The sequence below is a fragment of the Phacochoerus africanus genome, chromosome 8, assembly GCF_016906955.1.
Source record: "Phacochoerus africanus isolate WHEZ1 chromosome 8, ROS_Pafr_v1, whole genome shotgun sequence".
NCBI lineage: Eukaryota > Metazoa > Chordata > Mammalia > Artiodactyla > Suidae > Phacochoerus > Phacochoerus africanus.
In genome coordinates, this window is record NC_062551.1 from 135,218,482 (window position 1) to 135,236,167 (window position 17,686).

The 17,686-nt window shown below is 36.8% G+C and overlaps 1 protein-coding gene across 4 annotated transcripts in view; it reads left to right on the forward strand.

Annotated features, from left to right (window-relative positions):
• ZZZ3 (zinc finger ZZ-type containing 3) overlaps positions 1 to 17,686 on the forward strand; it is a 136,583-nt gene that overhangs the window by 112,556 nt on the left and 6,341 nt on the right. For 3 of the 4 annotated variants that reach the window (XM_047794360.1, XM_047794357.1, XM_047794358.1), the window contains 7 exons: positions 1,635 to 1,773; positions 5,592 to 5,739; positions 5,822 to 5,937; positions 6,420 to 6,491; positions 7,756 to 7,857; positions 8,779 to 8,874; positions 11,111 to 11,263. In XM_047794360.1, coding sequence (XP_047650316.1) covers positions 1,635 to 1,773; positions 5,592 to 5,739; positions 5,822 to 5,937; positions 6,420 to 6,491; positions 7,756 to 7,857; positions 8,779 to 8,874; positions 11,111 to 11,263 — 826 coding nt within the window. The remainder of the gene's footprint in view (positions 1 to 1,634; positions 1,774 to 5,591; positions 5,740 to 5,821; positions 5,938 to 6,419; positions 6,492 to 7,755; positions 7,858 to 8,778; positions 8,875 to 11,110; positions 11,264 to 17,686) is intronic. The other variant, XM_047794359.1, reaches the window with a different exon arrangement.

Genomic DNA, 17,686 nt, shown 5'->3' on the forward strand with positions numbered 1-17,686 from the left:
ATTTCACGGGAGATTAATTTATAAGGGACTACTTGAGGGAAAAAGATAGGTTTTAGTCTGGATGCTGAAGTAGGGTTCTGATAGAGGATGTCATGTTGCAATTACGCCGTGGTTGTGAACATCAAGATTGTGTTGTTTTACTTTTGAAATTTCTGCCTATTTGCTGACTTCTGGACTTAAAAGTTTCAATATACTTTTTTTTTTTTTTTTGCTTTTTAGGTCCGCACCCATGGCATATGGAGATTCCCAGGCTAGGGGTCGAATTGGAGCTACAGCTACCAGCCTACACCACAGCCACAGCAAAGCCAGATCCTTAACCCACTGAGCGAGGCCACGGATTGAACCTGTGTCCTCATGGATGCTAGTCAGATTTGTTAACCGCCGAGCCATGATGGGAACTCCTCAATATCCTTTTTTTTAATTTACTTTTTTAATTACTCAAATGAATTTATTACATCTGTAGTTGTATAATGATCATAACAATCTGATTTCACAGGATTTCCATCCCAGAGCCCAAGCACATCCCCCACCCCCCAATATACTTTTGATTACACAGAATATCTGCCCATTCATTTGTTCATTCAAAAAATATTTATTGAGTATCTTTGTGTTGGGAAGTTTGCTGCACATTGGATAAAGAAAACAGTGAACTTTCCAAATGTATTTGCTGTTGTGGAGTTTATGGTCTATGGAGAAACAATGAAATTTATTCAGAGCCATAAAGAAAAACTGTGCTTCACTAATACTTTAAAGACCTAATGACTTATTTTGAAGTGAACTTGGAATGCCTTGTTTTTTATTCTCTTTGCAAAAATGTATTTGAGCATTCAGGGCTTTGGGGCTCACATGTTTCCATATGTGTCTTGATATTTGAAATTAGACATTAGTTAGAGAGGCAGGAAAATTTGAACCAGGGAGAGAGAGAAAGAGAGAGAGAGAAAGGGCGGGGAGAGAGGGAGGGAATATGTACAGGTAGTAGATTTGTGTGGGTAAAATTATATGTTAGCTGTGCTAAATAGATTGTTACAGGCAAGGAAGTAAAAAATATATGTCATTTCATCTGTAAGAATGTTTAATCTGTAAGAATTGACAGGAAACTAAACTTCCTCTAGAATGGAAGTATAACAGAAAAAGCAAAAGAGAATCATGACAATTAAGATCATGTCTAAATTAAAATTATTGATAGTTCTTATAACTCTGATCAAGAAAATGTGTCTCTGATTTCTTATTCCAGCAGAGTACAACAGAGGGGCTGAATTTGGTGATCCCTCCTGGTGCTAAAAATCTTATGATTTTAACAAAAAAAAATTTTTTAACTCTTTCTTAATGTCCCTGATTGCCTGGAAGTCGAGATGCTTTCTCAATTTCTATACCAGTTTAGGTTCAAGAATTGATAACTTAAGATGTGGGGATAAGGCTTTTGCTTTCTCTAACTGATATTTTCTGACTAGGTACTTCGTAACTCAGGAAGACCTCATTTATTCCCAGTAATGTGTTTTACTAAACTCTTTCAGGTAACTTTACAAAGACTGAGTGACTTAATAGTAGATCATGGCTTGAACTCAGTTTTTATTTATTGTTGTTACTAGAAAATTTTAATGAGGACTTTTTTTTTTTTTTTTTTTTGTCTCTAGTTATCAGAGACTGTTGCAGACAATTGCTGTCCTTGAGGCTCAGCGTTCTCAAGCAGTCCAAGACCTTGAAAGTTTGGGCAGACATCAGAGAGAAGCACTAAAAAATCCCATTGGATTTGTGGAAAAACTCCAGAAAAAGGTATATACTGAGTACTTTTTAAGATTAATTGAGATACATTGATAATAACTTGGTTTGTTTTTATATGAATATATTTTTTTAATGTTTAATTTTTTTCCGTTTTGTAATTAACCATATTATGGATGGCAGGATACTGTCTTCCTTCACCCCTACCAAACAGGCAATAAGATATACCCCAGTGAAAACAATAGGCACTTTAATTGGATATTTGTATAGGAACTTGATGTCTTGCTCCTTGCCATTTTTTACAATCTTTTTCTGTTACTTTTTTCCTTCCTCATCTTAAGGATGTTTTCTTTCTAATGCTTTCAGGACTTCCGTATTAGTGAAACTAAAAGAAAAAGTACTTTAGCATTTATTAACTGCTTTAGTTGGGAGTTCCTTTTGTAACTCTTCACATATTGAAATAAAAAACAATGGTGATACAAACAGAAATTCTATTTTAAATGTCTTTAAGGTTATGCTTGCCCAGTCTATGAGAATGAAGTATAAATTTTTACTCAATTTTGAAATGTCCTTTTATTTTAGTGTAAAAACTCCTTATAATTTTCTTTTTTCCTTAAAACTGAACTTTCATATTTAGCAGTTAACCATTTGAAAGTGATGCAAGTTTTTATAATTTTCTTAGTATGTAAACATGAAGATAATATATGTGTGTATTTTTGCCATAGTATGTGTGTTGAATTAGGGACACATTAATTATTCAGCAAATTTAAAAGTTATAATATTAATCGGCATTGTATGAAAAAATTAAAACTGAAGAACTATGAAAAAAATCTTTTTCACCTTAAAAAAACAAAAATTTACCCTGTATAGTATGACAAGTGTAGTTATTACTTACTGGTTTTTTAATGAGTCACAAAAGTGGTCTACCAGATGTTGAGAGAATAGTCCTGAGAATTTCATTTTTTTAAATATAATTATTATTGGGATTTAGATTCTTCTAGTTATATTAGCACCACGCTCTAATCAACTGAGCTAACTGGCCTGTGTGTTCTTCTAGTTATATTATCCACTTGGCAGATACTCCTTTTTCTCCATGCTTTTAGAACATTGACTATCTTAATGGATGTGGAATCTATATATTGATTTATTAAAACTTGTAAAGTTTTAAAACCTCTTTGTACCCTTTTGGTTACATTGGGCCCATTTAGGCTGCTTATTAATTATGTGTTGCTGTTATTAAACAGTTTTCTGATGCAAAAAAATGTAATACTTACAGTGTTTACTTATAATGGATTCAACTAAAACCCCTCATGGTATTCTAACATTAATCTCATTTATTTTCTTGGGTGGGCAAAAAGTTGCAATTATGCACATTTACTAGCTGTGTATGTGGTTGGTTTTTTGCTAGTTTTCCATTTCTATGTTTAGTTTTGAACTGAATTTCTTTTCATTTTTATCTCAGAAACAGAAATGTGATATTGACCATCTTAAGAATTTTTTCAAAAATAATGCAGATGTATATTAAATCCCAGATACTTTGGTAATCACGAAAGACTTACGTTCCTTGGAAAGAAAATTTTCTGCTGGATTTAATTTAGAAGTTTGGTTCTTCTCTTTTTCTGTGTTTGTACATTTATGTATTCGTAATTTGCCGATTTTGGGGGTTTGGGGCTGTGCCTGTAGCACATGGAATTTCCTAGGCCGGTGATTGAACCTGTGCCACAGCAGCAAACCAAGACACGGCAGTGATGACACTGGATCTTTAATCTGCTGAGCCACCAGGGAACCCCGATTTGCCTATTTTCTCTAGGTTTACCATAGTAGTTATTGATATGTGATCTCTTTGTTTTACTGGACATCTAAAAACTCCTAATTAAAACTAAGGAAACTTGGATTATATATTGGTGTATAGAATGCAGGGAACACTTATCACTTGCTAACTTTCTTTGATATTACCATCATTCCTTTAAAAGACACTCTATTCTAATTTTTCAAAAGCTGAACCTTAGACTACTATATACTGTTATGATGATGCTGATAATGTAATATGTCACAAGCAAAATAAAAATTAAGAATTCTGTATCACAAAGTCGATTTTGCTTGCCAACTTTGTAATTTCTGACTTGATCTTTTTCTCAGTGTTTTATTATGGAAAAGGTTAGTACAAAAAATGTTGAAAGTTTCTATGTAGTTAACACACACACACATATATACCCCCTAGATTCTGCAGTTAACATTTTACTGTATTTGTTTTATTCTATGTCTTAAATCCTGCCATCCATCATTACATCTTATTTAAATGTGGAATTCATTTCATGCATTCCAAAGTTGCAAACATATATACTTCACACAAAGACATTTCAGATGCATATCGTTAACTAAAATTATTTTTAAAACTTTTTTAGGTGAAATTTACAAACAATGAAATTCACAAATCCTAATTTTACCATTATATGAGTTCTGACAAATACATCCATCTATGTAATCCAAATCCCTAGCAAAGATTGATCATAGGAGTTCCTGGAGTTCCTATCTTGGCACAGTGGAAACGAATCCGACTAGGAACCATGAAGTTGTGGGTTCAATCCCTGGCCTCGTTCAATGGGTTAGGGATCTGGTGTTGCCATGAGCTATGGTGTAGGTCGAAGACACGGCTCGGATCTGGCGTTGCTGTAGCTCTGATGTAGGCCAGCAGCAACAGCTCCAGCTCGACCCCCAGCCTGGGAACCTCCACATGCTGTAGGTGCAGCCCTAAAAAAACAAAAGACAGAAAAAAAAAAAGAAAAGAAAAAGAAAAGATTGATCGTAGGCATTCTGTTGTGGCTCAGTAGATTAAGAACTTGACATAGTCTCTGTGAGGATGCGGTTTCAGTCCCTGGCCTCACTCAGTGGGTTAAGGACTCGGCTTTGCCATAGGCCGCAGCGTAGGTCACAGATGTGGCTCAAATCTGGTGTTGCCGAGTCTGTGGCATAAGCCACAGCTGCAGCTCCGATTTGTCCCCTAGTCCGGGAACTTCCACATGCCACAGGTGTAGCCATAAAAAAACAAGCAAAAAAAAGGAGTTCCTGTCATGGCGAAGTGGTTAACGAATCCAACTAGGAACCATGAGGTTGCGGGTTTGATCCCTGGCCTTGCTCAGTGGGTTAAGGATCTGGCGTTGCTGTGAGCTGTTGTGTAGGTTGCAGACATGGCTCATATCCCACGTTGCCGGGAATCTCCATATGCCGCGGAAGCGGCCCTAGAAAAGGCAAGAAGACAAAAACAAAACAAAACAAAAGAAACACAAAGATTGATCATAGTCACCTGGTTTTAGTAATTATGACAATTAATAACTTCTATGAAGGTGGTTGGCAGAGTAACTGAATTCCAAGATGTAGTTTTGATTCTCATTGTCATAAGTTTTTTGTACACGTGCTAAGAGTTACATAGTGTGAAGATAATTACTTGTTTTATGGATAAATCAGGAACACGAGGGTACATTTAAAATGAATACTGTATGTCAAATTATATCTATTTCAGTCAAACACATTTCATGTGCTATTCTTAAGTGATAAGAACCTTTGTTATTTCTGTTTAAAGTGTATTAGTGATAAAATACATAAAATTAGTATGAATATATATTTCAGCTTTAGAGCTCTATCTAAAAGTAGCACTTATGTTTTAAGTTCATTTCTCCTTTACTTGGCTATCATCTCTACCACTTATTGTTTAGACTATATCACCTTAATTTTATTGGCTTTTGGCTTCACACAGTGAATAGAAACACCCAGTTGATGATGATTTAGATTTGGAGTCATCTGAAAATTTGAGTGTAGTCGACAGTTTCTTGAATCATATTTAGACTGACACTTTCTTATTTTTTTTTCCCCAGGCCGATATAGGGCTTCCATATCCACAGAGAGTTGTTCAATTGCCTGAGATTGTATGGGACCAATATACCAATAGCCTCGGGAACTTTGAAAGAGAATTTAAAAATCGTAAAAGACATACTAGGAGAGTTAAGCTAGTTTTTGATAAAGGTAAGAAATTACGTGCTAATAATTTAAGTAGAGAAATACCTGGCAAAATCTTTAATAATCCTATACATGGTCTTCTTTTTAGTAGGTTTACCTGCTAGACCAAAAAGTCCTCTAGATTCTAGGAAAGATGGCGAGTCCCTTTCATACTCTATGTTGCCTTTGAGTGATGGTCCAGAAGGCTCAAATAGTCGTCCTCAGGTAAGCAGTACAAAGTGTTGGAATGGGCAGAACATTTTAACATTTTGCTGGTTTGTAGGGTTGTTGTGAGGATTATAATGAATAGTATATGTGTATACCTACTTCAGTGCCTGACATACTATAATATTTACTCTAAAAATGAGAGTTCTTTGTGTATAGTGGAATGCAGCCAGGATTTGAATTCTGGCTTTGTTGCTGTTAGAGGAACCTTGATAAACATGTGGGTTCAGAATGAAAAAGTAACATTTCCTTTTCTTTAAAATGAAAAATCTATATCACAGGATTGCTAGAAGTATAAAACCAAATGAAGTAAAGGAATGTGAAAGATTTTGTAAATAATAAATGATGTATACATTAAAAAATAAATTTACTAACACTTTGAAATTAATAAAAAATTCCATAATTTCTGTGTTATTTGGCTAAATCAAAGAGTAGTCTTTTGTTTTTTTTCTCTCTGACAAAAAGCTTTGTTTTATATGCAGATGATAAGAGGACGCCTGTGTGATGATACCAAGCCTGAAACATTTAACCAGCTGTGGACTGTTGAAGAACAGGTAATAGATATTTATAAATTTTGTAGGTTAAAAAGTAATATACAGTTAAAACTAGCGTAAGCCTTATGAATAAAGTTGTGTATTATTGTATCTAATTCCTTTTAGCCATGAATTTAAAATATTTAAACATTTCTTTTTGCTCACTTCAAGAATTTTGGATTCTGGAATATATGAATTCTGTTTGGGGGATGAATTTTAAAGACAGAACATGGGTTTGGGGAAGGGGGTGGTTGAAAAAATAGTGAAACAGAAGTTCCTGTTGTGGCTCAGTGGTAACAACCCAGCTAGCATCTATGAGGACTCAGGTTTGATCCCTGGCCTTGCTCATTGGGTTAAAAATCCTTCATTCCTGTGAGCTGTGGTTTAGGTTGCAGACATGGCTTGGATCCCACATTGCTGTGGCTGTGGTGTAGGCCAGCAGCTATAGCTCCAATTCAACCTGGAAACTTCCATATGCCGTGGGTGCGGCCCTAAAAAGACAAAAAAAAAAAAAAGAGGAAGAAGAAGAAAGTAGTGAAACAGATGTAATAAAGTTTTTGTAGTGCAGCTTTGGGAGACAGAAAAACCTGGGCCAAGTAAAGATATGCCTCAAAGTGAATTCTTGTTTTTGTTTGGAGGGGACACAAAGCCAAGGTCAGATGTTGTCTTACATTTTGGCATACAGCTAGGACTGTTAGTGGGTAGGGTTTGAGACACATCTCTGTCTCATAGGAGGTTAACTCCACAGCTGTAATGTGTTAAGCAGTTTATAAAAAGCTTTAGGAACTGACTTTATTTCAAACACACAGACTTGTCTGCATCTTTAGTACTATAGGAGAATTTAGGAGATAGGTCAGAATATTAAAATGAAATATTTGAATAAAGGACCACACCAAGGAGGAAAAAGATCACTTACAGTATTATTTCTAAATTCAAATGGTTTTTTCAGATCCATAGTGGGAAGCCTAAACAAGAGAAAGAAAATGTAGTCAGCGGAAATCACTAAGATGTGTAAAATATTAGTTAACTAATTAATTTTTTGGTGAGGGGTGGTTTCTTTTTACTGACGTGAACAGAAAATCTTTATAGGTTTTATTCTCTAATGTCATGTTCCCTGTGAAGTCTTAAATTCCTTACTAGAAATTTTTCCTACTATGAGGATTTCTAGTTGACCTAACCCCCAAAGTTGGAGAGGGGAGTATTATAGTTTAAGATGAAAGATGAATATATTTAATTAGGAACTCAGTATTAAACTTTCTTAAATTTGGTCTTTGGTTTGGCTTAGAAAAAGCTTGAACAACTACTCCTGAAATACCCTCCTGAAGAAGTAGAATCTCGACGCTGGCAGAAGATAGCAGATGAACTGGGTAATAGGACAGCAAAACAGGTAATTGAGGAGAAAGCCCCATATTGTTGGCATGTTTTTGATGGTTCTTATTTTATGAAGTTTCTTTTTTAAATGCAGCTGAAGTCAGCAGATATACCTGTCATATTTAGCTGCAGAGTGCCATAGTATTTGGAGTTTTAAAAAATAATATTGTGTATTTTTGTGTAGATTTTAGAAACAACTTGAGGTAATTCTCCCTTGTATTATTACTACATGCTAAAACGCAAAAATGTAATGGACTTAGTGTCTCTTGAATATTTAATGAGTACACCAGTTACGTGGTGTTTGGTTAGACTATACCAATAGATTGGTCAGTATTTCCTGGTTGTCTTTCTAAAAAAAACAAAAAAACAAAAAAACTGTTTTCTCCTTCCCATTCCCATTGATATTAATAGATGTGTTTTTATGGTACAAGCAGAGTGTTCATAAGTTGAAAATGTGTTTAGCTTTGGAATCAAATTTAGTTTATTTTAACAAATTTTTGGTCTAGATTTAAAAATTACATGTCTTTGGTGGCAATTTAAAATTATGTCTAAATTTATGATAGATTTTAAGTTAGTATTCATTAAGATATGAATGTGGAAGTTCCCATCGTGGCTCAGAGGTTAACAAACCCGACAAGCATCCATGAGGACACGGGTTTGATCCCTGGCCTCGCTCAGTGAGTTAAGGATCCGGTGTTGCTGTGAGTTGTGGTGTAGGTCGCAGACACGGCTCGGATCCCGAGTTGTTGTGGCTGTGGCATAGGCTGGCAGCTACAGCTCTGATTCGACCCCAGCCTGGGAACCTCCATATGCCGAGGGTATAGTCCTAAAAAGACCAAAAAAAAAAGACGCAAATGTATGTTTTAACTTTTAAAAACTATCTGGTATTGCATGTCTTGTCATTTATCATGTTAAAAGGCCTGTCATGTTTCCTTAGGTTGCCAGCCGAGTGCAGAAGTATTTCATAAAACTAACTAAAGCTGGCATTCCAGTCCCAGGCAGAACACCAAACTTGTATATATACTCCAAAAAGGTAAAAGGAAACAGTAAACCTTAGATCTTAAACTCATCAAAGTCACAATTACTGTGTAAAAGTTTATATTTTTATCAGAACAGATTTCTTTTATTTTTAAAATGTCACTCTATGCATTTTGTTATATAGGGCATAAATACATGGTAGGAGCTTCAGTGATGATTATTCATTATTTTCTTAAGAGTAAGGTTAGCTTATGAGAATGAGTACCATTTGAAAGATTTTCGATTGAACGTGTTTCAGAAGGGCCTTTGTGATGCTGAAATTTTTAGGATTTTGATTCTTTAATAAACACGGTCTGTTTTATAGATATGCTCTGTATCCCAAAATAGCAATGTTTGTTAAGCTATTTAATCCTCACTACAATGCTAGAAGTAGAGGCAGTATCACCTTCACTTTACTCATGATAATATTAATGGCTATTATTCTTACTGTTGAATGCTCTCCAGTAGGTACTGTTCTGTAACCTTCTTAGAGATGAGAAAATTAAGTACATTGTGTAAATTTGTCTAGTCGCATATCTAGTAAGTCTGGGAACCATTGATCTGATTGTGCTCTCAAGCCTTTTCCACTATTCTCTGCTGTTCCATACAGTGAAAAAGCTACTGCTCCTCTCCTACATGGAACGCTGCATCAAATTGTAGCTGGTTTTTTGCTTTAATTGCGTGAAAAAAAGCGCATGATTGGCCTTCTTTTATTTCCTTAACCATTCTGATACTTCTGCTCCCTGACAACTGCCATCCTTCACATAACGAAAAGCTATGTGAAGTGTATTTAATGATGTTATCCTTCCTTACTGAAGCTATTGTACATATTTTACATTGAGAATATTGTCTGTATAGCTCCATGTTTTACAAGTTTTGTTTTTATTCTTTTTACCAAGCTTTTGAAACTTGTGTCATTTGTTTTCAATATTTTGGATTTTTTTCCCCCCCCCAGATACAGTATTATCTATATTGGATATATAGAGTTCATGCTACAACCCTGAAATGTTGGAAATTTGATAACCAACATTGAACTTAACACTCTAATTTTCTTAATTTCTATGTTACCTTTAGATGTGTTGTGCACCTGTTATTTTCACCACTAAGACTAGATGATGATAATGAAGGAATCCTTAAGAAATCTAATGTGCTCCCTCCTTTGTGTACTCTGAATTTTAAGTTAATAGACATTTTGTCTGGAAAGGTCTAGCCCAGTCATAGATATAGTGATTCCTTGCCGTAGTTAGAGTTTGAATTTTGAAATGAAATGATGGTTCTCCATGTAGCTGAGGTTATTCTCTGTGGCTGTGCTGTCAGTGAAGAGAGGCAGTCTGCACAGCAGTTCAATGGTGAGGGCTTTGGCACCACACAGGCCTAGTTTGTAATCTTGGTTCTGCCACTGTCTGCCTGCAACACCTTGAACAAGAAAGTTAACCTCCTTGTGCCTCCATTTTTTTCACTTTTAAATTAGATGTGATAATGGCTACTTTAGAAGCATTTTGAAGATTAAGTGACACTGACATAGAGTAAGCAATCAGTGTTAGATAATATTTTCAGACATTTATCATGTTGGGGAGATTTTCCTTTTATTTGTTAGTTTTATATCTGGCTTTGGCTAACTTCATCCTCCCTGATCATCGGTAAGATGATCATAAGGGGGATTCAGCATGTGAACACCAACAGTGAGATAAATGTTGGGGATACAGATATGAGCTAGGTTATGTCCTCTAGGTAGGTATCCCCTCTACATTTCTGTGTGTTGTGTTCATTTGGTTTGGTTTATTTTTTTTTTAAGACTAATTGTATTTTAAAAAATTCAGATAACATAGAAAAAGCAACCAGATAAGAGTATGCTGGAGTTCCCGTCGTGGCGCAGTGGTTAACGAATCTGACTAGGAACCATGAGGTTGCGGGTTCGATCCCTGCCCTTGCTCAGTGGGTTAAGGATCCGGTGTTGCCGTGAGCTGTGGTGTAGGTTACAGATGTGGCTCGGATCCCGCGTTGCTGTGGCTGTGGTGTAGGCCAGCGGCTACAGCTCCAATTAGACCCCTAGCCTGGGAACCTCCATATCCCACGGGAGTGGCCTAAGAAAATGGCAAAAATACAAAAAAAGGAAAAAAAAAAGTATGCTGAAAGATAGAGGTGCAGTCCTGATTCGGCAGGCTGTCAGGAAGTAGCATCTGTATTTTTATATTTTTGATTCTTTCAATGATTGTCCACTATCCCAATTAAAAATTTGTTTTCTCACTTAGTCTTCAACAAGCAGACGACAGCACCCCCTTAATAAGCATCTCTTTAAACCTTCCACTTTCATGACTTCCCATGAACCGCCAGTCTATATGGATGAAGATGATGACCGATCCTGTTTTCATAGCCACATGAGCACTGCTATTGAGGAGACGTCAGTAAGTTATCTATTTATAGTATATATATATATGTATTTATCTGTGTATTATACAGATCAGGATATAAAGCAGGAGCATCAGGATTTCCTAATTATTCCTCTTCTTCAGAGAATGTTGCTTTCTTTTAATTAACTTGTTTTATAATGGGCTTAAACATTTTTTTTCATAAAGAAATCTTCTAACATACACAGAAATGAACTGTGCTACACCCATTATCCAACTTCAGAAATTGTCAATTTGTGGCAGTCTTGTTTTCCTGTATACTTTCTACTCACGCCACTGCCATCCTGGATTATTTTGGAGCAAGTCTCAGACATTATACACTGTCATTATCATGTTTATTAAAAGGTAGTACTTTATATAATCAGTTCTTATTTCCCCAATCATAAAATGCAATAAATTTACCCTTGCCCTCTTTTTCTTTCTCTCTTCTTTTCCCTCCCTTAAAATTTTTTGTTGAAAAACTGTTATATGTCTTATAGAATTTACTGCAGTGTGAATTTTTTTGTTTACCGTCTTTTTGATATCATTTAACCTGTTCCTCTGTTCCCTGAATCTCCTATAAATTGATAGATCTAGGAATTCCTGCAGTGGTACAATGGAATTAGTGGTGTTTCTAGAGCTTTGGGACACAGGTTCAGTACCTTGCCTGTGGGTTAAGAATCCCGTGTTGCCTTGAGACAACTCCTGACCCAGAAACTCCATGTGCTGCTGGGCAGCCAAAAAAAGAAAAAAAAAAAAACCACCACCAAAAAAAAAAAATTGATAGGTCTAGTTAATCAATCAGGTTCAGATTTATTTGGGGGATTTTTGTTTGTTAAAGTCGGTAGGACTATTTTGTGTATATTTTCATCAGTCTGGATGTCATTTTTTGACATAGCAGCCATTGATCATTGCTTAGATCCAGTAATTCATCAGATGGTACAAAATAGTAATGTTCTTTCTTCATTTATTTGATAGGATAGTTTGTAAAGTAAATCCCTCTTATCAATGATTTGATTACCTTAAGGTAAATACAGAAAAGGCAGCACAATTGCTTGATTCTTTATTTTCTTGTTTTTAAAATAGTGAGTTTAGAGTTCTCTTGTGGTTAAGGATCTGACGTTGTCACTGCAGCAGCTCAGGTCACTGCTGTGGCATGGGTTTGATCCCTGGTCCAGGAACTTCTACGTGCTGCAGGCACCCCTCACCCCCAAATGAACTTTAATATCCTCCAAAAATTACTCATGAGATTTTAAAAATTTTCTATTTTTATGAATTGTTGGACTTAAATATATTTAATGTGTTTCAGAATATTGATATTATTGTCTTTATTAGTGTTCATATTGGCCAGTTGACACTTAGAACCTATTCAAGTTGGGTTTTGAGTTTTGATAATACTCTAGGAGTCTTTTTTTTTTTTTTTTTGGTCTTTTTAGCTATTTCTTGGGCCGCTCCCGCGGCATATGGAGGTTCCCAGGCCTAGGGGTCTAATCAGAGCTGTAGCTGCCAGCCTAAGTCAGAGCCACAGCAACGAGGGATCTGAGCCGTGTCTGCAACCTACACCACAGCTTACGGCAACGCCGGATCGTTAACCCACTGAGCAAGGGCAGGGATCAAACCCACAACCTCATGGTTCCTAGTCGGATTCGTTAACCACTGAGTCACGACGGGAACTCCTCTAGGAGTCTTTTATAGCTTACATCCTGTCTGGTAGGACAGAGAAATTCCAGGCTTATCTTGTATATTTCCTGCTTCAGACCTACAGTCAGTTTAGCTTTCTTTTATTGAGAAATTGTATTTGGAGGGTATATCCTGATCTAGGTTGTTTCTTGCTACTGGATTGATCATTGTATCTAGGCCTGTATGGCAGACAGAACTGACAAATATATTATATATTTGATCAAGTTAAAAAACAATCATAGGAGTTCCTGTCGTGGCGCAGTGGTTAACGAACCCGACTAGGAACCATGAGGTTGCGGGTTCAGTCCCTGCCCTTGCTCAGCAGGTTAAGGATCCGGCGTTGCCGTGAGCTGTGGTGTAGGTTGCAGACGCGGCTCGGATCCCACGTTGCTGTGGCTCTGGTGTAGGCCAGTGGCTACAGCTCTGATTCGACCCCTAGCCCGGGAACCTCCATATGCCGCGGGAGCGGCCCAAGGAAATAGCAAAAAGACAAAAAAAAAAGCAATCATAAATGCATATTTTTATTTCACATTCATCCTAAGGCCTATGGGAAAATTACTTATTACCTTTATTGATCTTTAATACGTATCTTTTTTTCTCGCCTGTTATAAATCCTGGTTATCAGTGTTATCACAATATAACTCTCATTTTCTCTGTCTCACACTGCTCATGGTAGTCTCAGAATTTAATAATACCAACACTGCCATCAACAATATAACTACCAAAAACAGGGTTTTTTTTTGGGGGGGGGGGTCAGTTCTATTTTTGCCTTAGGCTATATATCCCACTACAGAAATAAAGTCAAATTACACTCTTTAAATCCTCTTGGACTAAGTCGTCTTTGTGTTGTCATTGACTGGATGCTAATTTAGGTTAGTTCATTATTTTACTCTCTGTTTATAAAGATTCCTTTTTATTGCTGTTAATATTTTTTGTTTTACTGTGCTAAAATAGTTCCTCAATAACATGATTCTGATTCCTCATTTAAAGGACCTTTTTTAATATCTTTCCTAATACTTTGATTATGTATGATAATTGGAAAAGGAAATCTTTTTTTATGAAGATGGATATTTTATTTTTTTTTGTCTTTTTTGCCATTTCTCGGGCTACTCCTGCGGCATATGGAGGTTCCCGGGCTAGGGATCGAATCAGAGCCATAGCTGCCGGCCTACGCCAGAGCCACACCAACGCGGGATCCGAGCTGCGTCTGCGACCTACACCACAGCTCACAGCAACACCGGATCCTTAACCCACTGAGCAAGGGCAGGGATCGAACCTGCAGCCTTGTGGTTCCTAGTCGGATTCGTTAACCACTGAGCCACGATGGGAACTCCAGTAGGATATTTAAAAGAAGTGTGTTTTGAGAAAATTGACAGTAATATCAGTATCAAAATAGAATATAATTGGTTGAATTTGATTTGTTTGGTTTATTTTTATTTATTTATTTTTTGTTTTTGTAGTTTTTTTAATTGTTATTTCCCCAATACAAATTTTTTTCAACTGTACAACATAGTGACCAAGTTGCACATACATGTATATACATTCTCTTTTCTCCCATTATCGTGCTGTGTCATAAGTGATCAGACAAAGTTCTCAGTGTGGTTTATTTACTTTTAAATAAGCAGCATTTCATATCATTCTGTTACTTTAAAATAGCTATTTAAATGTATATTTATGAATCCTCTGATGTGAAATTTATAGATTTCAGTTTCTTTTCAAAAAAGCAGTAGCTAGAAGGGTTCCCACTGTGGCTCAGGGGTAACGAACCCGACTAGTATCCATGAGGATGTGGGTTTGATCCCTGGCCCCACTCGGTGGGTTAAGGATCTGGCATTGCCATGAGCTGTGGTGTATGTCACAGATGCGAGTTGGATCCTGAGTTGCTCTTGCTGTGACGTAGACCAGCAGCTGCAGCTCTGATTTAACCCCTAAGCTGGGGAACTTCTGTATGCCTCAGGTGCTGCCCTAAAAAAAGCAAAAAACAAAAGAAAAAAGAAAGCAGTAGCTAGAGAGACAATATGCTTGCATGTAAATACTTCCTTAGTTTTATTTTATGTTATTTTATTTTTTATTTCTTTGCTTTTCAGGGCTGCACCTGAAGCACATAGAAGTTCCCGGACTAGGGGTCGAGTCAGAGCTACAGCTGCTGGCCTACATGACACCCACAGCAACTTGGGATCCAGGTTGGATTCATTTCTGCTGGGCTACAATGGGAACTCCACCTCCTTAGTTTTAAAATCTGTATTCTGTTACAGCCTCCTTTGAAATTAGTCATAGTGTTTCCACTTTAACTAAATTTAAAATGATTATAACTAGGAAATCTATTAATATTTTAAAAATATGTATTTGTTTATTTTAAGGGAATACTAGTTTATAAAATATGTTTCACGTGTACAGAATTTTAATTTAACTTGTGTATGTACTACAGTGTGCTCACCGCCAAAACCTAGTTTCCACCCATTACCATGCATTCGACCCTGTTTACCTATTTCTTCCTCCCCTACCACTCTTCCCCTCTGTGGGAAGTATACCAATCTGTTCTCAGAACCCCAGTCTGTTCCCTGTACCTGTATATGTTTTGGGGTTTTTTGTTCATTTATTTTTTAAAATATTTAACATATGAGTGAAATCATGGTATTTGTCTGTTTTCTTCTGATTTATATCACTTAGCATAATTCTCTCAAGGTTCATCTTTGTAGTCACAATGACAAGATTTTATCTTTTTTTTTATGGCTGAATAGTATGGAATTTTTATTTCTAATTGTAGCAGATACCCATAACATACAATTTACTACCCTAGCCAATTTTAAGTCTACAGTTCAGTAGTGTTAAAGTACTTTACATTATTGTGTAACCACTCTCCACAGCTCTTTATGTCCTGTAAAACTGAAACTCCATGCCCAATAAACGTTATTTTCCCTATCCCCTTCTCCTTCCAACCCCTGGCAACTGCCATTCTCCCTTCTCTCTCTCTGAATTTGACTGTTCTGGGTACCTCTCTAGATAGAATCACACAGTTTTTGTCCTTTAGCGTCTGGCTTATAGCACTTAGCATAATGTCTTCAGGGTTCTTCCATCTTACATGTCACAATTTCCGTCTTTTTTCTTTTTTTCTTTTTTTTTTTCTTTTTTGTCTTTTTGCCTTTTCTAGGGCCGCTTCCCGCGGCATATGGAGGTTCCCAGGCTAGGGATCTAAGCAGAGCTGTAGTTGCTGGCCTACGCCAGAGCTATAGCAACTCGGGATCTGAGCTGCATCTGTGACCTACACCACAGCTCATGGCAATGCTGGATCCTTAACCCACTGAGCAAGGCCAGGGATCGAACCCGCAACCTCATGGTTCCTGGTCGGATTCGTTAACCACTGTGCCACGATGGGAACTCCAATTTCTGTCTTTTTTAAGACCAAATAACATTCCATTGTATGTGTATACCATGTTTTATTTACCCATTTTTCTGTCAGCGGACACTTGGGTTGCTCCCAGCTTTTTGGCTGTTGTGAGTAATGCATGGATGTACAAATACCTGTTGAGTCTCTGCCCTCACTTCCTCTGGGTATATACTCAGAAGCAGAATTGCTTGATCATATGGTAATTCTGTGTTTCATTTATTGGGGAACCGCAGTGCTATTTTCCATAATGGCCACAACATTTTACATTCTCATCAGCAGTGTACAAAAGTTTCAGTTTCTTTGCTTCCTTGCCAACACTTGTTATTTTCTTTTTTTTTTTTTCTCTTGGTAGTAGTCATTTTACTAGGAGTGAGGTGACTTAACTTTTCTTAATCTTGTTGACCAAATTTAATAATATCTTTAAACTTAAAATGCAGATTAAGGAGTTCCTGTTGTGGCTTAGCAGTAACGAACCCAACCAGTGTCCGTGAGGACACAGTTCAGTCCCTGGCCTTGCTCAGTGGGTTAAGGATCTGGCTTTGCCATGACCTGTGGTGTAGGTTGTAGATGTGGCTCAGATCTGTAGCTGTGGCATATACCACTATCTGTAGCTCTGATTCAACCCCTGGTCTGGGAACTTCCATATGCCACAACTGTAGCCCTAAGAAAGCAAAAAAAAAAAAAATTAAATTTAAAAATTTAGTACAGTTTGTATTTATGTTTGCCTAAAATATCTGAATTTAATACATTTTATTATAAAATTTCTTACTACATTATTCAGTTATTTAGGTCACATATTTACTACTATTAATGTATTTCTTACATTACTTGTCTTTCTCAGTGGTAGCATACACAGGAAGCTATCATTTAACATCTTTAGTTGACAAGAATTTGAAGTGGATGAAAGATAATAGGAGAAAAGGTAGGCGAAGTGTGAGATTGTAAAGAATATTCATCCATTTGAAGACTTTGGACTTACATGGTAGACAGTCAGGAAGCCATTTTTAGCAATGGTGGGGACAGAGGAATGAGTGGATACTATCAGTCCTCTAGAGATTTTAAAAAGTATCAAATAGTGATAGATTTTGCTTTTTAGGGCCACACCTGTGGCATATGGAAGTTCCCAGGCCAAGGGTCCAATCGGAGCTGTAGCTGCTGGCCTTCACCACAGCCACAGCAATGCAAATCCAAGCTATGTTTGTGACCTGCACCATAGCTCATGGCAACGCTGGATCCATAACCCACCGAGTAAGACCAGAGATCGAACCTGCATCCTCATGGATCCTAGTTGGTTGGGTTCATTACTGCTGAGCCATGACAGGAACTCCAGAATTTGTTGTATTAGATATTAGACAGTGAAAAATTAAGGATAA